This window comes from Neoarius graeffei, chromosome 7 (genome assembly GCF_027579695.1).
Source record: "Neoarius graeffei isolate fNeoGra1 chromosome 7, fNeoGra1.pri, whole genome shotgun sequence".
Lineage (NCBI taxonomy): Eukaryota > Metazoa > Chordata > Actinopteri > Siluriformes > Ariidae > Neoarius > Neoarius graeffei.
Window position 1 is genome coordinate 12,832,007 of NC_083575.1, and position 27,757 is coordinate 12,859,763.

The window sequence follows — 27,757 nt, forward strand, 5'->3', positions numbered from 1 at the left end:
AATAAAAATATTTCAGATTTACTCATGTTTGCTAGTATTTTCTTATTTGTGAGCTTTTTTAAAATTAGTGTTATAAAATGTAAAACTAAAGCAGAATCGGCCATTTTTAAAGCAGAATCAGGGGTTTTATAAAGCAGAATTTACGGATCCCTGGTATTGGTACGCTTGTACATGTTGGATTAAGACCTTGGAATTCAATAGACATTGCCCCGAACTAGCTGAAGGCATAAACATCAAGAAAGTTATAACTGAATGACTCACAAGAGGCAAGTGTAATCTAGAGACACCATGAGAATCAACAATAGCTAATTTCAAAGATGTTTTAAAGGAATTACTGTTCATGCAGAGTAACTATCACACAGTTTTAAAGCTTGCATGCATGGTTATAATGAGCCATTGTATATAATTCTCTCTCTTTTCTGAAAACTTGTCATCTTGTGACTTTTCATCGCTCTTAAAAGTCGACGGCCTTTCAATTTCATAAAATCGGTGAAATTTAGTTCCCTCTGAAATTTGGTCAGTGTGATTTTGCTTATTTCTGTAATATCTAAAACAAACAAACAAAAAACCCAGCCCACTCTATGGCTGGAAAGTTATTTAATTTGAGGGGATTCCCAAGCAAATAATGTGCATGAAATCACTTGCTTCGCGCAAGCAAGCAGACCAAGGAAGTCAGTGTGCGCATGCACAGGTTTACCTTCTTCTTCTCCTTCTCTTGTTGGGTTTTCTGTCATGTGGCATCCAGTGTTGCATTACTGCCATCTACAGGTTTACCTTGACCATGCATTGACAGTTACATCATTCTGTCGCTAAATGAACGGTTGATCACACCGAGGTGCTCTCTGACCGCCAATATTTATTAGTTTGGCCCTGCGTATCCTTTCCTTTGCAACATAAGGTCTTTTCTTCTCGCTTTCTGTCACTGTAGTTGGTCTTTCACGTTTCATTCGCGCTCCTCCATTGTTCTTTCCTGTTTCAAATTTGCGGCATTGTGGGATACAACATGGAAAGCCCACCATGTGACGCATGACATAGTATCTTGATTTGAGTAGGGGTGAAGCAGGAAAAAAAAAATAGCGGAGAATTTAGGGCCACATGGCCCTCAATTCATTAATTGTTCTCTTTAAAAAAAAAAAAACTAATAAAATTGGAAGACTGTGATTTGAATTCAGTAGCTGTCAGATTGCAGACACTCACGGATGTATGTGCAGGGGAGAGCGGGGATGCAAACAAAGTGTAGCCAAATCCGTGAGCAAACTTGTAGTCAAAGCCATGCAAGGGTCAGTCGATCGGTGAACAGAATCAGAGAGAAGACAGAGGCAGATAACGGGAAAACGTAGCATAAGTTCAATCACAGGAAAGTAGGTAGACTAGAAAGGCTCGGTACAACTGGAAAGACACAGAACCATACTTCACACTGAATGAGAGTGAAGGAGAGGCTTAAGTAGCGTGAGAGACAGCTGAATTTAAAAAGATGGACAGGGGGCACTGTGAACCTTGGGCGTTGTAGTCTTGGGAAGCCATGTTTGTAGTTTGCTTTGCATTCTGACTCCAAACGCCATTACTGACAGAACCCCCCAAGGAGCTCCCTCTGGGAGCTACATTCTTCTTGGGATGCCATCTCTCTCTAGGTGGAGGTTTGTCAGGGTGCTGAGTGTGAAATTGTTGCGTTAGCAAGGGGTCGAGGATGTCCTTAACTATTACCCAGCTCCATTCCTCTGGTCCATAGCCCTCCCATTCTACCAGGTACTCCACTGGACCACTTCTTCTGGAGTCGAGAATTCTGTTTACCTGGTAAATAGGTTCTCCCTCAAGACTTAGAGGTTGTTGTTGTTCTGGGACGAGAGTATTTTCTGCCAGAGGACCCTGAATCGCTGGTTTCAGACACGACACATGGAAGGTCAGGGAAATGCGGCAGCAAGGTGGAAGCTCCAGTTTGTACGAGACCTCATTGATGCGATGTAAGATTTTGTATGGGCCAATGTAATGTGCCTGGAGTTTCTTGCAAGAATTGGGTTCCCTTAAGTCACATATGGAAACCCACACGCTGTTGCCAGGCGAAAACTCAGGATTTTTTCCATGGTGCTTGTCTGCATATTCTTTATACTTGGCGTTTACTGCTTCAATTCTTTGATGAACCTCCTCCCATATTGCTTGGCTCCTAGAAAACTAGTCCTCGACCGACTGTACCTGTGCTGGAGTGTCATCCCGTGGGAACAGGGATGGCTGGTAGCCAAGTATGCACTGGAACGGTGTTAACTGGGTAGCTGAGTGCTTGAGTGAGTTTTGTGCATACTCGGCCCACGGGATGAAATGTGACCAGTCCCCCTGATTCCTCATGCAAAAGATTCTCAGGAAACAGCCGATCTCCTGGTTGGACCACTCCACCTGGCCATTGGACGGAGGGTGATAATCTGATGCGAGGCTTACTGAGACACCCAGACACTCCATAAAACAAGTCCATAACCATGAAATGAACTGTGGACCATGGTCGCTGATGATATCCTCCGGGATACTAAAGTACCTAAACACATACTGGAACAGGAGTTCTGCTGTCTGAAACACAGTGGGAATGCCTGGTAAGGGAATCAGCCTCAAAGCCTTGGAGAATCTGTCTACAGTCACCATGATGGTTGTGTTACCCTGGGATGGTGGTAAGTCGGTTATGAAGTCTATGGCCAGGTGGGACCAAGGTCTCTGAGGTACAGGGAGGGGACATAGCTTACCAGAGGGAGGGGTTCGTGGAACCTTTGCTTGAACGCATTCAGAGCAAGAGGCGATAAAGTGATTGATCTCGGTTCTCATGTCTTCCCACCAGTACTTACTTCTCAACATCTGATAAGACCTTTGACTACTAGGATGTCCCATAGCAGGAGATGCATAGTTGAGGATGTGGCAAAGAGTTCTGGAAGCATATGGGGGACCATTGGAGGATTTCTTTGTGTTGCCATGAAACCAGAGGATCGTGGACCTGTAACCAAGGATAACCCAGGATGATGTCGTGATTGACCGTAGAAGTCACAAACAGTGAAATGAGTTCAGAATGTAGAACTCCTACTTGGATGCAAACTGGAGTGGTCCTAGTTGTGACGAGACCATCTCCTATGGGTCCTCCGTCGATGGTCCTGATGCTGAGTGGACTTTGAAGAGGGGTCGTGGACAGGTTGAACTCCTGGACGATGGAGTTGTCAATGAAGTTCCCCTCCACCCCTGAGTCAACAAGTGCAGATAGTACATGGGTCGAAGCTGGCAGTTTCAACAAGACAGGTACTTTGAATGATTGTGAGTTAAATTTCCTTGTAGAACTCACCGCGTCAGGAACAGGTTCAGGGTTATTGTAATTTCTAGTGGGACAGACGATACACTGAGAAATGTGATGGTCGGAGCTCCCACAGTAAAAGCATAGACCCTCACATTATCAGCTCTCTCGTTCAGAGCGCCTCAGTCTGGTTTGGGAAACCTCCATGGGTGAGGACACATCCATAGACTGAGCTGGTCTGGTGTCCTCTTTGAGAGAGGGACGGCTGGAAAGTAGGTGATCCAGGCGAATCGCAGGATCTATGAGGGAGTCCAACGTGAGATGTTCATCCCTGCAAGCCATTTCACTCTGAATCTCGGGACGTAAACCTTGACAGAACACTGCTTTCAATGCTGGCTCATTCCATCCACTAGTGGCTGCAAGAGTTCTGAAGTTGAATGCATATTCAGCTAATCCTTTCGTTCCTTGCGTGATGGTGAGCAGGCTCTCACCGACTTCGATCCCCTCAGGTTATGATCGAATACTCACTTGAACAATTCTAGAAAACGTTCATATGAAGTGGTGTGCTCCTCTCCACTCTTCCATACCGTGCTAGCCCACTGTAGCGCCTTACCAGTGAGAAAGGAGATAAATTTTGCAATTTTGCATTCATCAGAAAGATTTGGCATACTAGCAAAGTACATGGAGCATTGAAGCAGAAATTCCTTACAGTCGCGGGCATCACCGGCATATTTTTCGGGAGTTGGGAGAAGTTGTGCGGGAGTAGAGGTAGCTTCGTTAACTGTGCCATCCTGGTGTTTAGGTCGGTGAGCATCTGCTGATGTGCTCCTAAGAGGCGTCCCTGAGCATTCAGAGCTGTTTGCTTCGCCTCCTCCGCTACATCCATAATGAGGCGAAGTATCCTTTCAGATTGCAAGGGAGAGCAGGGATGCAAACAGGCAGCGTAGCCAAATCGGTGAGCAAACTCGTAGTCAAAGCCAGGCAAGGGTCAGTCGATCAGCGAACAGAATATCAGAGAGAGGACAGAGGCAGATAACAGGAAAACATAGCGAAAGTTCAATAACAGGAAAGCAGGTAGACTAGAAAGCCTCGGTACGACTGGAAAGACACAGAACGATGCTTCACACTGAATGAGAGTGAGGGAGAGGCTTAAGTAGCGTTGCTGATGATTATAAATGAGAGACAGCTGAAGTTAATAAGACAGACAGGGGGCGCTGTGAACCTTGGGTGTTGGAGTCTTGGGAAGCCATGTTTGTAGTTTGCTTTGCGTTCTGACTCACAACTCCATTACTGACAGTAGCTTTTGGTCCACTAAACAAAAATAATTGGGTGTCAGAGAAAATTCTTTTTATGATCTAAACTTGAAAAATCTGAAAGGCAGTCTAGCTTTAAACTCTTGTCTCTCGAGTATACGACAGTTTTCTTATAATTGCCTGATTTCTGCAAAGCATCCAAGGCCCCTAGTTGAATATTTTCTCTGTTTGCAAATGTTCCTCATTACAGTTTAGTCATGTTGATAATGCTGTAAGACAGGACTGATATAACCACTTACACCAGCGCTTGCTGATGGTACAAAAACACACCTGCAAATACTGTCACAGACAGGAATACTAGTGTCTTATGATGCAGTTTCCTTAACAGCCTGGAAGTGCTGTCCAAGAATGCCCTTGTCAATGAATTATTTGATCATTTCATCATCCTGGTCTTCAAGCCCAAAAGAACAGATGTTGCCTTCCCTTTCAAACTAAGAAATGACAGCAAAGCCAGTGTTCCTTGGAAGCAAGTAGTACTGTACAACTCCAAATTCATCATTGACACCTTCAATGAAATTAACAATTGCCACGGTCAATTTCTGAATTTGTTCTTTTCTTTCAGGGCGCATCATCAAGAAATATTCCTCCAACATCTTAAACAAGTGTTGGAGTGACATAAGGAGGGCAGTCTATCAAAAATGCAATGACCTAAGGAAAAAGCAAACAGACTGATGAGGATATAGTTATGTTGCCGTCTGTTTGCTTTTTCCTTAATGTTCAACATAACTTTGTGTTCAGCTGTGTATTTGTGATCCTGTACATAAAAAGGGGGCTTTAATTAATTTCTGATAAACTTATTTAAATACACATTTAAAATGTTTTAAAACAGTGTTTAAAATTTGTTGAAGTTTGCAAGACACACTTCAGCCTTTAAAGGTAGACCGACTTTCAGATTTTTCAGGTGTAGGTCATAAAATTAATTTTCCCTGACACCCAATTATTTTTGTTTAGCGGGCCGAAAGCTACTGAATTCAAATCACAGACTTCCAATTTTATTAGTTAAAAAAAATAGAACAATTAATGAATTTAGGGCCACATGGCCCTAAATTCTCGGCTATTATTTCTTGCTTCACCCTGACCCAATTCAAGATACTATGTCATGCATCACGTGGTGGGCTTTCCCCGTTCGCGCAAGGCATTGTGGGATACAAATTTGAAACCAGAGAGAAAAATGGAGGACGTGAGTGTGCAAATGAAGCGTGGAAAACCGACTATAGTAACGGAAAGCGAGAAGAAAAGACATTGTTATATACGAAGGAAAGGAAACACAGGACCAAACTAATAAATATTGGCGCTCAGCGAGCACCTCGGTGTGATCAGCTGTTCGTTTAGCGACAGAATGATGGAACGGTCAGTGCACGCTCAAAGGTAAACCTGTAGATGGCAGTAATGCGACACTGTGGATGCCAGCTGCCGTAAAACCCAAAAGAAGAAGAAGCTGACGAAGGTGAACCTGCGCATGCGCACACGGACTTCCTCTGTCTGCTTGACTGTGTGAAGCGATTTCATGCACATTATTTGCTTTAATCCCCTCAAATTAAATAACTTCACAGCCACAGAATGGCCTGTTTTTAAAAATTATTTTTTAAAGATATTACAGAAATAAACCTATATCACAATGACCAAATTTCAGAGGGAACTAAATTTCACCGGTTTTATGAAATCGAAAGGCCGTCTACTAATAAGCAAATTGGTGATTTTGAAAGTTTTTGAAGCGTTTTGAAACCGTTTTATAACAAAATTAGCCCAAGGAAAACATCTTTTTTCACCTTTTTAAATGGGTCGCATTCAACAAGTCATTACTATAATCCTCTAATAATTTTGATGAACATCATTGTGAGTTGTCATTTTGTAAGTACAGTGGCATGCAAAAGTCTGGGCACCCTCACTGAAAATGTCTGTTACTGTGAATAGTTAAGTGAGCAGAAGATGAACTGATCACCAAAAGGCATAAAGGTAAAGACGATGCATTTCTTTTCAGCGTTTTCTGCAAGATTTGCGTATTATTTTTGTTTTGTAAAATTGGAGAGTGAAAAAAGAAAAGGAACACCATGCGAAAGTTTGGGCACCCCAATACATTTGAGTTCTCAGGTAATTTTTACCAAGGTTCCAGACCTTAATTAGCTTATTGAGCTGTGGCTTGTTCAAATTCTTCATTAGGCCCCGGTCACACCGCCCGAACTTTGCTGGAGTGTTCCTTGAACGGTAGGGAGGGGGGGCCGAATTTCGACAACGCTCGTCACCGTTCACAAAATGGGAAAAAATTTGAAAACACGGGCGTTGGCTTAGCGGTGCACCGCTGAAGCCGGCGTTGCTTTAGTGTTGGTTTAGCGGTAGCGAGCGGTAGCAAGCGTTGGTTTAGCGGTGACGCGAGCGTTGGTATAGCGGCGTTCTGCGCATGCGGGCTTTGGCTCGGCGGGGGTATAAAGTTGGTTTAGCACCAATCGTAGCAAGTCTCTCAGCATCCATGGTGATACAGTTTTACTGTAACTTTGAGCAAATTCGATATAGATGAGGTCTGAACTCAACGGCAGCTCGATTCCAAATGAGCTCCTGGTCCATTTCTCCCCGTATTTATAGCCAAATTCTGGTCCCGCTCTGACACCTCTATACCAACGCCAAACCAAAGTTCATCGCCGCCATGGATAGCTGCTTCAACGCCCGACACCGTTCCAGCAACCCCGTGTCCGCTCATAAAACGCTTACAACCGCTCCACCGAAGTTTGTGCAACGTTTAATCGCCCCCCCGGGCAACGCTGGCGAAGCAGCGGTGGTCCAGCGTTCAAGATTTCTGCGTTGGCCTAGCGGACCCAAGCGTCCACGAACTTGCGTCTAGCGGTGCCAAACTTTGACTGGGCATTGGTGGAGCGGGGGTGAACTTTGCCGGGGCGGAAAATTGCCCCCTCCTCACCGCTCGCAATATTTTGTGCAGCTCAAAACTTTCGGAGCGGTAGGAGGGCCCCTCGAGAAACATCAGCGGTGGCCGAGCGTATACGGCGTTGCTTTAACCGGGGCCAACTTTTGTTAAACGGTGGTGAACGGTTACGAGCGGTGATGAATTTTTTTCACCGCTCCAGGAATGCTCCAGCAAAGTTCGGGCGGTGTGACCGGGGCCTTAGGATGATGCAGATTTCAAAGCTGTATAAATTCTCTGACTCCTCAAACTTGTCCCTAAAATCAACAGCCATGGGCTCCTCTAAGCAACTCCCTCGCATTCTGAATAATAAAATAATTGATGTTCACAAAGCAGGAGAAGGCTACAAGAACATAGCAAAGTGTTTTCAGGTAGCTGTTTCCTCAGATTGTAATGTTATTAAGAAATGGCAGTTAACAGAAACAGTGGAGATCAAGGTGAGGTCTGGAAGATGAAGAAAACTTTCTGAAAGAACTGCTCATTGGATTACTAGAAAGGCAAATAAAAACCTGTTTGACTGCAAAAAGACCTTCAGAAAGATTTAGCAGACTCTGGAGTGGTGGTGCACTGTTCTACTATGCAGCGACACCTGAACAAATATGACCTTCATGGGAGAGTCATCAGAAGAAAACCTTTCCTGCATCCTAGCCACAAAATTCAGCATCTGAAGTTTGCAAATGAACATCTAAATAAGCCTGATGCATTTTGGAAACAAGTCCTGTGGACTGATGAAATCAAATAGAACTTTTTGGCCACAATGTGCAAAGGTATGTTTGGAGAAAAAAAGGGTGCCAAATTCGAGGAAAAGAGCACCTCTCCAACTCTGAAGCATGGGTGTGGATCGATCATGCTTTGGGGTTGTGTTGCAGCCAGTGGCACAGGGCACATTTCACTGGTTGAGGGAAGCATGGATTCAAATAAATACCAGCAAATTCTGGAAGCAAACATCACACCATCTGTAAAAAAGTTGAAGTTAAAAAGAGGATGGGTCCTACAATAAGACGATGATCCAAAACACACCTCAAAATCTACAATGGAATACCTCAAGAGGCCCAAGCTGAAGGTTTTGCCCTGGCCCTCACAGTCCCCTGACCTAAACATCATAGAAAATCTGTGGATAGATCTCAAAAGAGCAGTGCATGCAAGACAGCCCAACAAACTTGTAGAACTGGAAGCCTTTTGCAAGGACAAATGTGTGAAAATCCCCCAGGTAAGAACTGAAAGATTATTAGCTGGCTACAAAGTGTTTACAAGCTGTGATACTTGCCAAAGGAGGTGTTACGAGGTACTAACCATGCAGGGTGCCCAAACTTTTGCTTTGGGCCCTTTTCCTTTTTTGTAATTTTGAAAATGTAAAAGATGAAAATAAAAAAATCGTTTTTGCTTAAAATATAAAGGGAATGAGTCATCTTTAACTTTATGCCTTTTGGAGATCATTTCATCTTCAACTTGCTTAACTGTTAACAGTAACAGCAATTTTGACCAGGGGTGCCCAAACTTTTGCATACCACTGTACATCTTTGAAAAGTTCTATCAAGTTAACCATTTTATATTTGCGTGAAGTTTTAGTGAATTTCTGTTTTTGTTGATGGCTTTCATTTAAGACTTTAGCTGAGCAACCAGTGTCCAGGTGTGATATAGAAGAACATTTTGAATATTTGGCAATATTTTTATAATGTTGAACCTTTAGAGAAATTAGCCCTGATGTTGTAATGCAGGTGGTGGGATTAATGGTAATTAGACAATACACTGTAGCAGGCAAATTCATCTCATCTCATTATCTCTAGCAGGCAAATTAATAATGTAAACTCACCAGTGAGAAACAGTTTTTTAAATTAAAGTATTTCATATTTATTTCTTGGTCAGTCAATTGACTTCTTCCCCTGGAAATGTTGGTGTATATGTTATGATAGCATCAATAAAGAATTGTTTTGTTTTTTAAGATTCTTGTAGATCTTGTCAAAAATTTTAAAGATCCTTGAAGATCTTTTGAGGATCTTTGTTGAGATCCTCAACAGGCTCCTCAAAGACCCTCTCAAATAACTTTACGGATCCTTGAAGATCCTTGAAAGATTTTCACCAGGGACGAGCACCAGCTCACACTGTTTCCCATGCACACACACAAACCCGTGTGAATGTTGAACACACACACACACACACACACACACACACACACACACACACACACACACACACGTCTGCTCACACATGCACTTACTGTCCGTGAGCTCTAACCTGAGGAACAATGAAATAAAGGTGTAGAGACGATGCAGCCAAGAGGAAAGAAAGAGCACCTAAGAGTTTGTGTGTGTGTGTGTGTAGAGAGAGAGAGAGAGAGAGAGATATCTGCTCATTTCCCACCTGTGAGTTAATTGTTATGCATCTCTCCCAGGTTGTGACACAGGTCCTATCTGAATTGTCATGACCGGGAGTTAATCCGTGTTGACTCACTTGGTTTAATTTGACGAAAGAACATTGGTCTGAAAACCCCAGCCCGACCCTGGTCTTTGGTTTGAAAGAGTTATTAGTGAACCAGTGTTAAATAAATTGGCCTCAATGCACATGAAATCTAAGGGGTGGATTCATTTCACTCGACTTGTCCATAACAACCACAATCCACGTTAATTTAAATTGAGCCATACTTATTTTATATGTTTTTTTTTTCTCAGAAGAAAGAAAGGGAGGGCTTAGCTGTGCTAGCTCCTGCCATCCAGTCTGAATGAAGCCTTACACACAGATCAGAGAAAACAAATCCGGAGTCTATAGAAGTTAACTTTCTGTCTTTCGCAAAAAACCAGTGAAAGACGCTTCAATGCTCACGTACAGTATAACTATAGTCGATATCAGTGTATCCAAAACAGTTGTGTGCTCAAGGTAGAATCATGTAATTATTGTCATTCTGGTATGTGTTGATTATGCTGCTGTGGTTTTCTTAAGCTATTTTACTAAAGTGTGTGTGTGTGTGTGTGTGTGTGTGTGTGTGTGTGCAGTGTGGAGTAGGTGCAGGTGATGTTGAGTGAAGGTTCCGGTGGCAGGATGACGGTGGCCAAGCTGCTGCTCTCTTCCTTCTTCCTACAAGCACTCACTGAAGGTAACACACACACACACACACACACTGAAGTTCACAGTGGACTCATATTAAACTCAGTTCGCCTCTCCTTGTCCGTTTTTATTCATCCTCATCCTCTTGAGCTCCACACTTTTATTTGTCCCAGCGATGTCTCATTACCTGTCTGCTTTTCCACCTGTCGTCCTCTCATCCTGTCTCACCCACTCAATCAAGATTTCCCACCAGCCTGTCACTCTTCACTCTCCTGCTAGATCAACAGCCAGTTCTCTTGCTCTGTGTGTGTGTGTGTGTGTGTGTGTGTGTGTGTGTGTGTGTGTGTGTGTGTGTGTGTGCTAGACATCTCCAGTCATGCTGTGCTGAGTTATCAACGCCACACCACCATGACTTCATTATGTGCTGAATGAAGTTCCGATGCTCCTGTTTTCTCCACCTGTCTTCTTTACCTTTGTTTCAAACTCTCTCTCTCTTTCTCTCTCTCTCTCTCAGAGGTAATAACCGTGGCTGATCCTATTGGAGCAGCGTTTTCATGGTTATTATCGCTAAGTGATTGTGGAGGGCTTTGTGGCCCCACGAAGAAAATGAGAGAAAATTAGAGACGTCCTGTTCGCTGCATGCCTGAACACACTGAGCATAATGACTTTACATCAGAGAGAGAGAGAGAGAGAGAGAGAGAGAGAAATGGGGGGAGTGGAAGTGAAGAGAATAAAAAATGAAAGCGGGAGAGAAAGAGAAAGAATAAGAGCGAATGAGGGATGGGAAGAATGAAAGACAGAAAACAAAAGTGGCAGAGAACAGGAGAGAATGAGCAGAGGTGGACAGTAACGAAGTACATTTACTTGAGTACTGTACTTGAGTACACTTTTTGAGTATCCGTACTTTACTTGAGCATTAATTTTTTGGCAACTTATCACTAGGGTCACATCACGTCCATAGGCTGTATAAAATCAAGTTCAGTGATTTCTCCGCAGCATTATTTAACACGATCAGTTGATGGCAGAATGGAAGGAGGCGGTTCTTCTGGGGAATGCAAACACTCATGGCTATAGCTAGAACCCATGTTTCAGTTTTCTGAAAGGATTAAAGAGTTGCTTCGTTTTAAATGTTTGCTTTATTTGCCTAAAATGGAGCACATCACAGCCTACAAAAACATGCCGTCCAACCTGCGGAAGCATATTGAGGTATGTAAACGTTTTATTCCAAGAGAAAGCTTGCAGTGAAGTTTTGTGCTTTTAGAGCTAGTGATAACATTGCAATAACTGTGCAGTCTCATCTCATTATCTCTAGCCGCTTTATCCTTCTACAAGGTCGCAGGCAAGCTGGAGCCTATCCCAGCTGACTACGGGCGAAAGGCGGGGTACACCCTGGACAAGTCGCCAGGTCATCACAGGACTGACACATAGACACAGACAACCATTCACACTCACATTCACACCTACGGTCAATTTAGAGTCACCAGTTAACCTAACCTGCATGTCTTTGGACTGTGGGGGAAACCGGAGCACCCGGAGGAAACCCACGCGGACACGGGGAGAACATGCAAACTCCGCACAGAAAGGCCCTCGCCAGCCATGGGGCTCGAACCCGGACCTTCTTGCTGTGAGGCGACAGCGCTAACCACTACACCACCGTGCCGCCGCTTTCAGACATGTTTTAGCATAATATTGCCAAATAAACAAAATGTAGAAATCTTTATTTTCCATTAGCGTTAGCTGCCCAATATGATTTCAAGTTTGAAAAGATTTTGCTAGCATGTCAGGTGGAGCTTCTCTGACTAGCTAGTGTTAAACCACCATGATTCCACAGGCAGATTCATATGTGCATGAATACATGTGTGTGCATATGAGACCTGTGAGATGGACAGTATTGTACTAGTCAGTCACAACAAATTGCTGGAATTTTTTTGCTTTGATGTCAGATGATGGTCTTGCACTTTTTTGTCTTGCTTAAAGCAGTGTTGCTGTTGGGCAGTTATTAAGCTCGAGGTGCGGATCTGGGTTTTAATCAGGTTGGATTGTCATTTTTATTTTATGAGCAAGCTGCATTTACAGCTATTCCACTGTCTTCCTGATTAACATACACACACATACATGTGTGCACACACTGTCAGAGCTGGCTCAGAACACTACCATGATGCTTTGTGGGGGTGGGGAGGAGTGTTACAATAAAAAAATGACAATGGTTCTTTTTTCCAGTTCAGTTGTGTTTCATTTTGTAACATTCTACCAGGTGTTTATTCTACAGGTTCTACAAGCTAGTCAGTAAATCCAGTCGGTTGCTTCAGAGGCATTAGGTTTTGTAAGCGTTGTGGCAATAATACAACGATGCGTTGACAGAAAATGTACTTTTAATACTTAAGTATTTTTAAAAGCAAATACTTCAGTACTTTAACTTAATTAACCCTTTGGTGACTGACCCCTTGAACATGGTTCCTCCAGGAACGATGACGTTTCAGTCGTCAAGACAACGGAAAAACTAAAATACAAGAGCATTTTGTTTTGTGCACAAGAGCATTGTGACGTATCTTTCTGTTTTTGTATTTTAGTTCTTCTGTTGTCTTGACAACTGAAAAGTCATAGTTCCTGGAGGAACCATTTTCAAGGGGTCAGTCACCAAAGGGTCATTTGACTGGACAACTTTCACTTGTGGGCGGCACGGTGGTGTAGCGGTTAGCGCTGTCGCCTCACAGCAAGAAGGTCCGGGTTCGATCCCCGGGGCTGGCGAGGGCCTTTCTGTGTGGAGTTTGCATGTTCTCCCCGTGTCCGCGTGGGTTTCCTCCGGGTGCTCCGGTTTCCCCCACAGTCCAAAGACATGCAGGTTAGGTTAACTGGTGACTCTAAATTGACCGTAGGTGTGAATGTGAGTGCGAATGGTTGTCTGTGTCTATGTGTCAGCCCTGTGATGACCTGGCGACTTGTCCAGGGTGTACCCCGCCTTTCGCCCGTAGTCAGTTGGGATAGGCTCCAGCTTGCCTGCAACCCTGTAGAACAGGATAAAGTGGCTAGAGATAATGAGATGAGAACTTTCACTTGTATTAGAGATTTGACCAGTGGGATCTGTACTTTGACTTAAGTAATGAAGTTGGGTACTCTGTCCACCTCTGAGAATGAGTAAGAGGAACGAGTGAGAAAAAAAGAGCCAAAAAATGAAAGGTGTTCTGAAAGAAGAGGTAGAAATACAAGGATGGAAAAAATGAGAGAAGAAGAAGAGAAATACAGTATATGGGCAATTTACTACAATGAATGAATGAGAGAAAAAGAAAGAAAGATGAAGTTTGGAGAGAATGTGGGGGAAAGAGAGGGGGAGAAGGTCAAAGAGAAAGAAAGAAAGAATTGGAATGTGAAAGGATGAGTGGGAATGAAAGGGGAGCAAAAATAAAAAGAGAGAAAGACAATAAGAGAGAGAGCAAGAGAGGAAAAAAGAAAGGATGAAACGTGTACAAGAGAGAAAGACTGAAAGAGATGGATAAAAACATTCTTGGAGATGGAGGGCATGAAAGAATAAAACAGACTCAGAGATTAAATGAAGGGATGAGAGAAAAATATAATGAGAAAGAGACAGAACCAAAGAGAGAAAGAATAAAGGCGAATGAAAGCAGGGAGAAGTGAAGGAATGAGAGAGTGAGGAAGAATGAAAGAATGAGAGGAAACTTTTACTAAATATTTAGTACGGAGAGGATGAAAAAGAGGAAGAGAGCAGGAACGAACGAGAGATTGAAGATGAAGGCTTTGAGCGAAGTGGTATGAGAATGAATTAGCCCTCTACATGAGCTCCTTAATATGATGTGATGAGTCGATGAAGGGATGGAGAGAAACACGGATGGAGAGATGTGATTAATCACGAGAGCTCTCGAATGCCTCTCAGCTCAGTTCAGATAAAAAAGTCTCTCGGATCCGAAACCTGCTAAATAGCTTCAGCTGAATTCGCTTCTTCACACGTTGTCATATTTATTAATTATCATTAATTACCCTATATAGAGCAGAATAGTGCATTAGAAAGCAATGTAATGTTTGTTTTTTTGCCTAGGGAGCTAATTGCTAATTAGCAAAAAGGCGTGCTATCGATTGGTTCTTGTTAGCATGCTTAGGTGTGAAACTGTCTTGTTTTTCTCTCTCTGTTCATTCACATCTCTGCATTAAATGGTAACACACACACATACAGTGCCTTGCAAAAGTATTCATACCCCTTGAACTTTTTCACATTTTTCCACCTTACAACCACGAACTTAAAAGTTTTTTATTGAGATTTTATGTGATAGACCAACACAGAGTAGCACAGAATTGTGAAGTGAAACAAAAATGATAAATGGTCTTCAAAATTTTAAACAAATAAAAATCTGAAAAATGTGATGTGCATTAGTATTCAGCCCCCCTGCGTCAATCCTTTGTAGAGCCACCTTTTGCTGCAATTACAGCTGCAAGTCTTTTGTGGTATGTCTCTACCAGCTTTGCACATGTAGACACTGAAATTTTTGCCCATTCTTCTTTGCAAAATAGCTCAGGCTCAGCCAGATTGGATGGAGAGCGTCTGTGAACAGCAATTTTCAAGTCTTGCCACAGATGCTCAATGGGATTTAGGTCTGGACTTTGACTGGGCCATTCTAACACATGAATATTCTTTGATCTAAACCATTCCATTGTAGCTCTGGCTGTATGTTTAGGGTCATTGTCTTGCTGGAAGGTGAATCTCCTTCCCAGTCTCAAGTCTTTTGCAGCCTCCAACAAGTTTTCTTCCAAGATTGCCCTGTATTTAGCTCCATCCATCTTCCCATCAACTCTGACCAGCTTCCCTGTCCCTGCTGAAGAAAAGCATCCCCATAGCATGATGCTGCCACCACCATGTTTCACAGTGAGGATGGTGTGTGCAGGGTGATGAGCAGTGTTAGTTTTCCGCCACACATAGCGCTTTGCATTTAGGCCAAAAAGTTCAACTTTGGTCTCATCTGACCAAAGCACCTTCTTCCACATGTTTGCTGTGTCCCCTACATGGCTTCTTATGCCTGTCTTTCAACAATGGCTTTCTTCTTGCCACTCTTCCAAAAAGGCCAGATTTGTGGAGTGTACGACTTATAGTTGTCCTGTGCACAGATTCTCCCACCTGAGCTGTGGATTTCTGCAGCTCCTCCAGAGTGATCATGGGCCTCTTGGCTGCTCGCTGACCAGTGCTCTCCTTGCTCGCTCTGTCAGTTTAGGTGGACGGCCATGTCTTGGTAGGTTTGCAGTTGTGCCATACTTTTTCCATTTTTGAATGATGGATTGAACAGTGCTTCTTGGGATGTTCAGAGCTTGGGATATTTTTTATAACCTAACCCTGCTTTAAACTTCTCCAGAACTTTATCCGTGACCTGTCTGGTGAGTTCTTTGGTCTTCATGATGCTGTTTGTTCTTCAGTGTTCTCTAACAAACCACTGAGGCCTTCACAGAACAAGTGTATTTACCGTATGCTGAGAGTAAATTACACACATTAGGACTCTATTAACTAATCAGATGACTTCTGAAGGCAATTGATTGCACTGGATTGTATTTAGAGGTATCAGAGTACAGGGGGCTGAATACTAATGCACGCCACATTTTTCAGATTTTTATTTGTTTAAAATTTTGAAGACCATTTATCATTTTCATTTCACTTCACAATTATGTGCTACTCTGTGTTGGTCTATGACATAAAATCTCAATAAAAAAACTTTTAAGTTCGTGGTTGTAAGGTGGAAAAATGTGAAAAAGTTCAAGGGGTATGAATACTTTTGCAAGGCACTGTATCAAAGTGCTATCACTTTTTTTGGTATTCTAGCAACCATTCATATTAGCATGCAGTTTATGGGTTTTGTTAGCCAGCTAGCTAACCTGACAGGATTTCTGAGGGGTTTTATTCATTACGGGTTGTTTTACAATCAGGGTACAAAGTTTGTGTCACAGGGGTCCAAAATTCAAATTGATTCAAACTGGTTCTTGTACCAGTTTTTAAGTGAAGGACAAATTAAAGAACAGATTTCAGGTAATTTTTTGACATATGTGTATGGTAGTTTTGTGTAATCTGCTATAAGATGGGAGAAACAAATGAAGTGATTCTCGGAGAGGACATTTTTTTTTGACAATTCAGAATCCACTACTTCCATAGTGCTTTTAAATATAAGGCTGTAAGCTTTGTGTTAGTTGTCTCTAATATTTATGTCCCAATATCTTGACCACATTTTAGGATAAAAATCATTTTAGATATGTTATTCTATATTGAAAAATTATCTGTCTCGGAGAGGACATTTTTTGACACAATTACATACTAATTTGATCAAAATAGTCTGAAAACTTACTGGCATTCAACATTAAAACTTAACTAGGTTTCCAATGATATGGAACCAAATATTTGTTTTATGGTATAAAGAATGATTTAAGTGCATCCCTTTTGGAGCTACCTGTGGTCAAAAAAGCACTTTTTCTAAATGACACGAGTAATTTTGCTAAATATGAGATATATTGCCATACATTCACCAAAAATAACGTTATCACCAATTTTTTTTTTGCATGGTAAATAGAGCTATCACAGGGCTACGATAAACAACCAAGTTTATTTAGTCAAGCCTTTTGATATTGAAGATAATAAGTGTTAAATGTGATTTTTAGCTTGCGTACCCTGATTGCAAAACAACCCTTAAAATATAATATAAATGCCTCAGCTTTCATGTAAGAAAAAAAAAACTATTAATACTAGTACTGTGTGCAGGCAGTCTCTCCTGAAGACTAAATTAAACAATAATTATAAACTAATAAAATAAATGGCTCAGGCTTCATAGAAGAAAAATAACAATTATTTAGTCAAGCCTTTTGATATTGAAGATAATAAGTGTTAAATGTGATTTTTAGCTTGCGTACCCTGATTGTAAAACAACCCTTACAGTACTAACTCTTGCTAGCTAGCTAAAAGAACATAATATGACAGGATTTTTTTTTCTGAGAGGATCTGAAGTCATATTTCTAAATGCTTATAAACATCATTACTACTACTAGCTCATGAAAATAAGCAAAACTGACAAGATTTCTGAGAGGATTGTGAGCTTCATTTCTTACACGAGGTGTACAAGTTCATATGACGAGAGTTTCAGGCCATGTAAATGTTTATAAACATTATATTCCTCTCAGGAAATCCTTTTTTTTCTTCCTGGTTTGCTTATTTTAGCAAGCTGACTAATGCTAACCAGCTTGCTAAAATAAGCAAACCAGATAAAAAGGATTTCCTGAGAGGATTTTAAGGCATAATTATACGTTTATTTCTAAAATTAATTTCTAACAGTAGCTATCTCAAAAATAAACTAATGTAACAGGATTTTTAAGCCTGTCAAGTCACACATAGAACTGTTTATCTTTATTAATGCTAGCTAACTAGCTAAAATATGTTCAAGTCATTCATGAGTATTCAGCTTTCGCTAGGTTATGGGTTGTTTTACAATCGGGGTACGCAAGCTAAAAATCACATTTAACACTTATTATCTTCAATATCAAAAGGCTTGACTAAATAAACTTGGTTGTTTATTGTAGCCCTGTGATGGCTCTATTTACCATGCAAAAAAAATTGGTGATAACGTTATTTTTGGTGAATGTATGGCAATATATGTCATATTTAGCAAAATTACTTGTGTCATTTAGAAAAAGTGCTTTTTTGACCACAGGTAGCTCCAAAAGGGATGCACTTAAATCATTCTTTATACCATAAAACAAATATTTGGTTCCATATCATTGGAAACCTAGTTAAGTTTTAATGTTGAATGCCAGTAAGTTTTCAGACTATTTTGATCAAATTAGCATGTAATTGTGTCAAAAAATGTCCTCTCCGAGACAGCTAATTTTTCAATATAAAATAACATATCTAAAATGATTATTTTCATCCTAAAATGTGGTCAAGATATTGGGACATAAATATTAGAGACAACTAACACAAAGCTTACGGCCTTATATTTAAAAGCCCTATGGAAGTAGTGGATTCTGAATTGTCAAAAAAAAAATGTCCTCTCCGAGAATCACTTCATTTGTTTCTCCCATCTTATAGCAGATTACACAAAACTACCATACACACATGTCAAAAAATTACCTGAAATCTGTTCTTTAACTTGTCCTTCACTTAAAAACTGGTACAAGAACCAGTTTGAATCAATTTGAATTTTGGACCCCTGTGACACAAACTTTGTACCCTGATTGTAAAACAACCCTTATGGTAGTTGGATACACTAAGCTAACTTACGAGGATATTTGAGAAGATGTGGAATTCTTATTTACTACTATTCACAATTTTCACTGCTAACACAAGCTAATCTGGTATACACAACTATGTACATGTTCATAATCAGCGGTGATGCTAGCTAGCTGGCTAACAGATAATAATCTGGTGGATGACTTTTGAAATTAATATTTTTAAATGTTAAAAATGATATTGCTAATTGAATAACACATGATTAGATTGGATACCGGAGATGATTTTAATGGAGTTAATTAAATTCATATTATGTTAAAGCTTATAATTTGATTGTATTTGTAAATCTCTTATGAGATGAGATTAATGTTCCGATTGTATAGAGACCCACTTTACATCCACATGTAGGTGTCATGGTGAAAGCACACATGTGCACATACCTAGATAGACATACACACACGCACCAATATTGACTAGTGAGATTAAGTTAATGGGTTGGCATCTCGCGAGTCTTTATTTGTGGCATGTCTGATCGATTCGGGCTCCTCTTTGGTGCTTCTTATCAGATGTCTCACAAACAAACATGCTCCAAGGCTTCTCTGTGTGTGTGTGTGTGTGCACGTGTGCGCTTTGTTAATGTCTGTCCTTTTCCCCCATAGCTTTTAACCAACCTCCACGGTTCCAGAACTACTTCTTCCAGTCGTACCTGCTCATTTACGAGAACACGCCAGTGGGTATGTTGTACACACACACATGCGCGCACACACACACACAAACAGACACACACACACACAAACAGACACACACTTTGCTCTATGTTACAACCACATTACAACCATTGATATACATGATTGAGACCTAGGCCCTGTCCACACGGCAACGGATTCAGGTGAATCCCATAAAATTGTTTATCGTTTCGGCCTGGCGTCCACACGGCACCGGTGTTTTGGGTGCCCCAAAACGATATTTTTTGAGAACGGTTTCCAGAGTGGAAAAATCTGGCAACGGCACCGTTGCGAAGTCGTCTGGATGAGTAGAACAGAGTTGTTTACGATGACGTCACAACCACATGACTAGAACAAGCAGCACTCACTCATTCACGCCGGGTAGAAGAAGGAGTTTATGCGCATGCATCCTACTTCTTCTATTGTTCTGGTGTCTCCGATGGGACCGTCTTACAGCGCACGTAGAGGTGTGGCATGTGTATTGCATCGTTTTCAGCAAGCGTTGCGTTGCCATATGTACCTGATATTTTACTGATCCGTTGCCCATGTGGACGCGATATTTTTTTTACCCGCTAAAAAAAAAAACTTGTTGTCGTGTGGATGTAGCCCTAGATAACCAATGAAGTCATGATACCTAACACAGCATGAAGTTGGTAGTTTGGTCTTCAGACTAGTGTGGTGATTCACTGGACTGAAAGACTTCTAGTTGTGTGTGTGTGTACATTTATATGCTTGTGTGTATTGGGTCACGCAAACTGTAGCTGTCTGTAGATGTCAAAATAAACATATTTTGTCCAGAGACATGTCCAATAATTGGTCAAAGTATATATGTGTGTGTGTGTGTGTGTAGTCTGACAGGGTTACATATGTGGAAGAGCTTTTCAGCAGTTAGATCACACTCCAGATCTCCTTTCTTCATTCTCCCCATCCTCCTTCCCATCCTTCCAAACTCTCCCCCAGCTCTAATACACCTCCCTCACCCACATCACTTGCTCTGTTTTCTTCTCGTCCCTCACTCACTTATACACTTATCTGACACCAGCCCTTCCTGTCTTCTTCATTTATTCCATTCCTCCCAGTGCCTCCTCATTGTTCCGTGAAATTAACCATTAGAGCAAAGTGTTAGCATGGAAGCGTCAGCAAGGTGGCATGAATAGAGTATGAATGCAGCAGCTTTAGTATGTACAACCTGTGCGTCGTTGCTCGCTCGCGGTTGCCATGGTGTCATTGGTAGTACCAGGTTAGCACACCATCTGCATGAATGATGTGTACATGATGTGTGTGTGTTTTTATAGTGAACAGTTATTCCACGAAATTGAGTCATACATGAGCTGATAGCCAATGAGACGCGTAACGCTGAGTCAGCTGTAAGCCATGTACAATGAGGTTGAGTGGAATAACTGTTTTATTCTATCCACATTCATTGGATTTTGAGAAACAGAGCATTTTTATTTTTTGCAAATTCGATAAATAAAAACTTTATACAAAACGTCCGACAAAATCAGAGTGTCAACAAACTGGCTAAATGGCAGTAGCAATTTGTGAAAAATGCTATAATAATAATTCTTGAAAAATTAAAAAAGATACGTAATTACCATCAAATACTTTTATTCCATATTTTGTTGCTTTTTTATTTTGGGGGGTTTCTTCTTCTTCTTCTTCTTCTTCTTCTTTAGGGTATTTGGTGGGAAACCAACTTAAAGTGCTGATGACACGTTTTTGACATCTTTGGCGATGTTTTATAACATAAAAAGTAATTCCCGATGATCCATATATTAATTCACAAAGGCGCCTATTTTACAAGTTATGATGATAAACGCGGCTATTTGGGCAAATTTGACGGGGCTGCAGCACCCAGGAGACGAAGGAGGAGGAGGAGCTATATGATGTCAGCGAAAGAACCTTTCTCCTAACTTACCAGTTTGTTGTTGATGCGACAGGTGTTCAGTTTATCATTATTAGTATTTTTATTATACATTATATATATATAGTTATTATGCCTTCGCGTTGTGTTGCCGGCTTTTGCTCCAAAACCCACAAGGATGGGGTAAGTTTATTCAAGTTTCCCAGAGATCCCGAGCTGCATGCGAAGTGGGTGAAGCAAGTCAGGCGCACTCGTGACAAGTGGGAGCCCTGACCAACATCCGTCCTGTGCTCTGAACACTTCGATTTGGATTGTTTTGACACCCTTCCCAGCTTAAAAGAATCTCTTGGGTGTTCAGTTCAGCACAAACGTGTGTTACTACCATCAGCAGTGCCTACACAGTGTTGCCAGATTGGGAGGTTTCCCGCCTAGTTGGGCGGTTTCAAGTGCATTTTTTGGTGGGTTTTGAACATATTTTGGGCTGGAAAAAAAGTTTTCCAGCCCAAAATATATTCAAAACCCACCAAAATGCACTTGAAACCGCCCAACTAGGCGGGAAACCTCCCAATCTGGCAACACTGCCAGTATTCCGGAGGGGGTCTACTAGTAGCTATGTCGGATCCAAAGACAGTCCTCCTGTCAGAACATGTGTTGTGAAACGACATAAGATAAAGGTACGTAGAGCTATAGATTCTACATGATAATCATAAATGTAATCATAAAGTCAGCGTGATATCAGTCATGTATTTGCTTGTGAAAGCTTTCGGCTTTCATGTAACTGCCGCCTAGCAACGAGAGGCAAAGGGTAAAGAGGGTAGACTATCACAGATTCTATTCGGAAGAGATCAACACAATTCTAGACTCCCAGAAGAGGAAGAGCTAGCACTAGAGAGTTCACCGGCATTTTCATGCGCCATTTCCATTGAGTAGAACCAGAGGAGAACAACCAGTGAACCGCAGCGTGTTCTTCCGCTGACGTCACAACATGGCCGCGAGCCACGGACCCAGTTTTCTTGCGCTGTGCAATTAAAAGTTGGATATTCGCGTAACAACAGCTTCTTTTCACGTAATTATAACAGAAATCTAACATGTTTGCCATGTTGCATAGTTTATTTAAGAAATTGCATAGAGTCATGTTCGTGTCATCAGCACTTTAAAGATGCATTACTGCCGGGGCGTTGTGGCTCGGGTGGCTGGGGCGCCGTGCCGTGGGTCCGGGGACCCGGGTTCGGTTCTGGCCCGGGGTTGTTTCCCGATCCTTCCCCGTCTCTCTCTCCCACTCGTTTCCTGTCCTGTCTCTGCACTGTCCTATCCAATGAAGGTGAAAAAAGCCCCCCCAAAAAAAAAATCTTAAAAAAAAAAAAAGATGCATTACTGCCAGCGACTGAGCTGGAGTGTGGAACAGGAAATATTGGGGGGACCCCCATATTCTTTTAGCTATTTCTGTTTCTTTTAAATACTTGATAATTTTTGGGGTTTTGTTTTCGAGTAGAGTTTTATTTTGTCCTCGGTTGGTTCAGCAACACGCTCCGCCATTTTGTTTTTCTCTACTCACGGTATATGAACTGATATCCTAGTAGTAGAGTAGCCAGTCAGTGTGCGATTGCTCATATCCAGTGAATGTGGATAGAATACTATCCACAGTCACTGGATATGAGCAATCGTGCACTCATTGAGCTGATATCCTATAGTAGCCATATACCATGAGTAGAGAAAAACAAAATGACAGAGCGCATCAAGTCAGATATATCACTTTGCTGTCAAGTATTTAAAAGAAACAGAAATAGCTACAGTGGTGCTTGAAAGTTTGTGAACCCTTTAGAAATTTCTATATTTCTGCATAAATATGACCGAAAACATCATCAGATTTTCACACAAGTCCTAAAAGTAGATAAAGAGAACCCAGTTAAACAAATGAGGCAAAAATATTATACTTGGTCATTTATTTATTGAGGAAAATGATCCAATATTACATATCTGTGAGTGGCAAAAGTATGTGAACCTTTGCTTTCAGTATCTGGTGTGACCCCCTTGTGCAGCAATAACTGCGACTAAACGTTTGCGGTAACTGCTGATCAGTCCTGCACACCGGCTTGGAGGAATTTTAGCCCATTCCTCCATACAGAACAGCTTCAACTCTGGGATGTTGGTGGGTTTCCTCACATGAACTGCTCGCTTCAGGTCCTTCCACAATATTTTGATTGGATTAAGGTCAGGACTTTGACTTGGCCATTCCAAAACATTAACTTTATTCTTCTTTAACCATTCTTTGGTAGAATGACTTGTGTGCTTAGGGTCATTGTCTTGCTGCATGACCCACCTTCTCTTGAGATGGACAGATGTCCTGACATTTTCCTTTAGAATTTGCTGCTATAATTCAGAATTCATTGTTCCAGCAATGATGGCAAGCCGTCCTGGCCCAGATGCAGCAAAACAGGCCCAAACCATGATACTACCACCACCATGTTTCACAGATGGGATAAGGTTCTTATGCTGGAATGCAGTGTTTTTCCTTTCTCCAAACATAACGCTTCTCATTTAAACCAAAAAGTTCTATTTTGGTCTCATCTGTCCACAAAACATTTTCAGTAGCCTTCTGGCTTGTCCACGTGATCTTTAGCAAACTACAGACGAGCAGCAATGTTCTTTTTGGAGAGCAGTGACTTTCTCCTTGCAACCCTGCCATGCACACCATTGTTGTTCAGTGTTCTCCTGATGGTGGACTCATGAACATTAACATTAGCCAATGTGAGAGAGGCCTTCAGTTGCTTAGAAGTTACCCTGGGGTCCTTTGTGACCTCGCCGACTATTACACGCCTTGCTCTTGGAGTGATCTTTCTTGGTCGACCACTCCTGGGGAGGGTAACAATGGTCTTGAATTTCCTCCATTTGTTCACAATGTGTCTGACTGTGGATAGGTGGAGTCCAAACTCTTTAGAGATGGTTTTGTAACCTTTTCCAGCCTGATGAGCATCAACAACGCTTTTTCTGAGGTCCTCATAAATCTCCTTTGTTCGTGGCATGATACACTTCCACAAACATGTGTTGTGAAGATCAGATGTTGATAGATCCCTGTTCTTTAAATAAAACAGGGTGCCCACTCACACCTGATTGTCATCCCACTGATTGAAAACACCTGACTCTAATTTCACCTTCAAATTAACTGCTAATCCTAGGGGTTCACATACTTTTGCCACTCACAGATATGTAATATTGGATCATTTTCCTCAATAAGTAAATGACCAAGTATAATATTTTTGTCTCATTTGTTTAAGCGGGTTCTCTTTATCTACTTTTAGGACTTGTGTGGAAATCTGATGATGTTTTCGGTCATATTTATGCAGAAATATAGAAAATTCTAAAGGGTTCACAAACTTTCAAGCACCACTGTAAAATAATATATATTTTTTTCACCCCCAATATCGCCTATTCCACGCTCCAGCCCAGTTGGTGGCAGTAATGCACCTTTTAAGTTGGTTTGTCAACCGCCAAAAAAACCCTAAAGAAGAAGAAGAAAATGGCGGCGCGTGTTACTGAACCAACTGAGGATGAAATAAAAACTCTAAAGCAAAATCCCCCAAAATGCAAAAAAGCAACAACATATGGAATAAAAGTATTTGATAGTAAGAACATATCTTTTTTTTATTTTTCAAGAATTATTATTATAACATTTTTCACAAATTGCTACTGTGATTTCGCCGGTTTGTTTACATTCTAAGCGGAAATGATTTTGTCGGACGTTTTGTATAAAGTTTTAATTTATCGAATTTGCTAAAAGTAAAAATGCTGGGGCGTCGTGGCTCGGGTGGATGGGGCGCCATACCATAGATCCGGGGACCCGGGTTTGATTCCGACCCGAGGTTATTTCTCGATCCCTCCCTGTCTCTCTCTCCCGCTCATTTCCTGTCTCTGCACTGTCCTATCCAATAAAGGTGAAAAAGCCCCAAAAAATCTTTAAAAAAAGTAAAAATGCTCTGTTTCTCAAAATCCTGTGGATGTAATAAAACAATTATTCCACTCAATCTCGTCATACATGGCTTATAGCCAACTCGGCGCTACACGCCTCGTCATCTCTCAGTGCATATACAACTGAATTTCGTGGAATAACTGTTAAATATACACAGTACTGTGCAAAAGTCTTGGGCACTTTTTTTTCATACAAACTCTGTTATAGATTTCTATTTGATGACTTCTACATTATCGAATCAGTCCAAAAACATTTTAGAGTTCCAAACGTTCGTTTTCCAGAACAAAATTAAATGTTACAGGGAAAAAAAAAAGTTTGTTTGTATCTGAGCAGCATATTACATACTAAGAGAACACTTTTCAGATTAAAAAAGAAAACATAATGAAAGCCGCTGGGTTTTGGTGCAGAATGAAGAAGCGAGTGTGACCATCAAAGTGTCCAGAAGAACTGTGGCTGGTTCTGTAAGATGCTCAGTAAAACCTACAGCTCATTTCTGCATAAAACTGCACTCATTGTACCTGAGGCTCCTTTTTTTTTTAAGCAAAGGGTCGTCTCAGACTAAATATTGACTTTCATTTATTATGGCTTACTTATTACTGTTTATGGTATTTTTTAATATTGAAACATTTCCTCATAATTCTGGAAGAGAATACGGCTGTATAAAATGTGCTTAATTATGGAACTATAACAGTGAAAACAATGGCGTTGTCTTGTTTTGGGTTAATCAAACACTACAAGTCCATAGCAGCAAAGTGATTATCACCAACTGGCTCGGAAGTTAATGTGGTGCGTCACTGCCAGTGTGAACATGGGATTCGTATGAACGGTTTTTAGCATTACACTGTTTGCTAAATTCTTGATGTTTTTAGAGGTGCTGACAATGATAAAAAAAACATACTTGCAAACAGATAGAGAGAAAGGGAGAGATCTATAACAAACAGCAGGAAGAAAACATCAAGGCAAATGACAGCTATGTCACACAGTAATCAGCGTCTCCTCCACAGTCCTGCCCACTTGTTTTCGATTGGATCACAAGACAGAGGCTAGTAACTGCTACGTCGAGCTCATGCGATCTTGCTCATCGTATTGCCTTTCCAGCCAGGTGAATTTTATTCATTCATGTTCAGTGTGACTGAAAAAAGCAGGAAGGAGTCGGAGTTAGCACCTCTGTGGTTTCATTATTCAAAAACTATCATAAATTACAGCCATTTAGCAAAACAAAAAAAAAAGATCACAGTACCCTTCCACTCTAGAGATCAGACGGTGACCACTAGATTTAAAGTGTCCAAAGATGCACATATGAGATTCAGGTTTAAAAGAAAAAAACAATTCAAGGGTTCTTTCAATCATCAACAGCGCCGAGTTTCCCAAAAGCATCGCAGCACAAAGATCATCGTTAAATGGTAGAGCGAGCAGCACAATGAACGCTCTCTCTCCTAGTTAAGACGCTCTCAGCGTTAAAGGGGAACTGAAGTCATTTTTAAACTTGCTTTATTTCTTAATTAACGTGTTATTCAATTACGTTTTCGGTTTTAGTAACCTTATATCGTGACTCGTATTGGCAACTAATTGCAATTAAATATGATACTTATCGGCCTATTCGGTTTTTAGCCATGTTGAATTTAGTTCGTTTGGTCCACGGCAGGCGTCGCTTATCCGCGCGATCTTCATGAGACTTGTGCAAGACTTCGAAACGTGAAGTGTCAGCCAGGTGTCAGTGCCGCCATTTCGAAAACTGTTTTCCAAACGAAATATTGCACAAAAACGAGTTGAAATGATGACTACTGCCTACTTTTTTCAAACTTTCCTGATTACTATCAAAACAAACAAAACTTCCGGCTTGACTACGTCAGCATTCGATAGGGCGCCTGCACGTCTTTTGACAACCCCTGTGTCCGAAATCACTCCCTACTCGCTATATAGCGAGGACGCCATTTTGTAGTGCTGTCTGAAACCTTAGTGAGGATTATTTACACCCTATATAGTGCCCTCAAAGTATCCCACAATGCATCGTGAAAAGTAGTGTACAACCGATGGTTACTAACCAAAGCAATATATCCCATCATGCATTGCGGTTGCGCTGAAAAAAAATCAAATTAAAAGTCTCAAATTTGATTTAATAAAAGACAGCAGCAAAGAAGAAAGTATTCAGCCTTGATTTAAAAAAAAAAACCTGAAAGACGCAGGCACTTTGTATTGATTAATGTGGGAAATACGCTCAGTATAATATGGATTTATCACAAAAACACATGCATGTATTTATTATTTTGAAAACCCACCAGCCAGCTGATCTAGCATGGTTTAATTGTGCGACAGTAATGACGTAAATACCAGCGTGACCGAGTAGTGTCTAAAAGCGTTTTTTTTTTTTTTCATTTTACCAATGAGCTCACCACGGGCGATTGCTCTAAGACAACGAGGGAGGCTCAGCCTCCTCTAAAAATGCCCTTATAACTTTAATGTGTGCGTG

At 41.2% G+C, this 27,757-nt stretch overlaps 1 protein-coding gene across 1 annotated transcript in view; it reads left to right on the forward strand.

Moving 5' to 3' along the window:
- The window catches only part of cdh23 (cadherin-related 23), a 727,851-nt gene that overhangs the window by 53,889 nt on the left and 646,205 nt on the right, over positions 1-27,757 (forward strand). The window contains exons 2-4 of the mRNA XM_060925294.1: positions 10,477-10,577; positions 10,782-10,784; positions 19,391-19,465. Of these exons, the coding sequence (XP_060781277.1) occupies positions 10,496-10,577; positions 10,782-10,784; positions 19,391-19,465 (160 nt within the window). The 5' untranslated portion in view covers positions 10,477-10,495. The remainder of the gene's footprint in view (positions 1-10,476; positions 10,578-10,781; positions 10,785-19,390; positions 19,466-27,757) is intronic.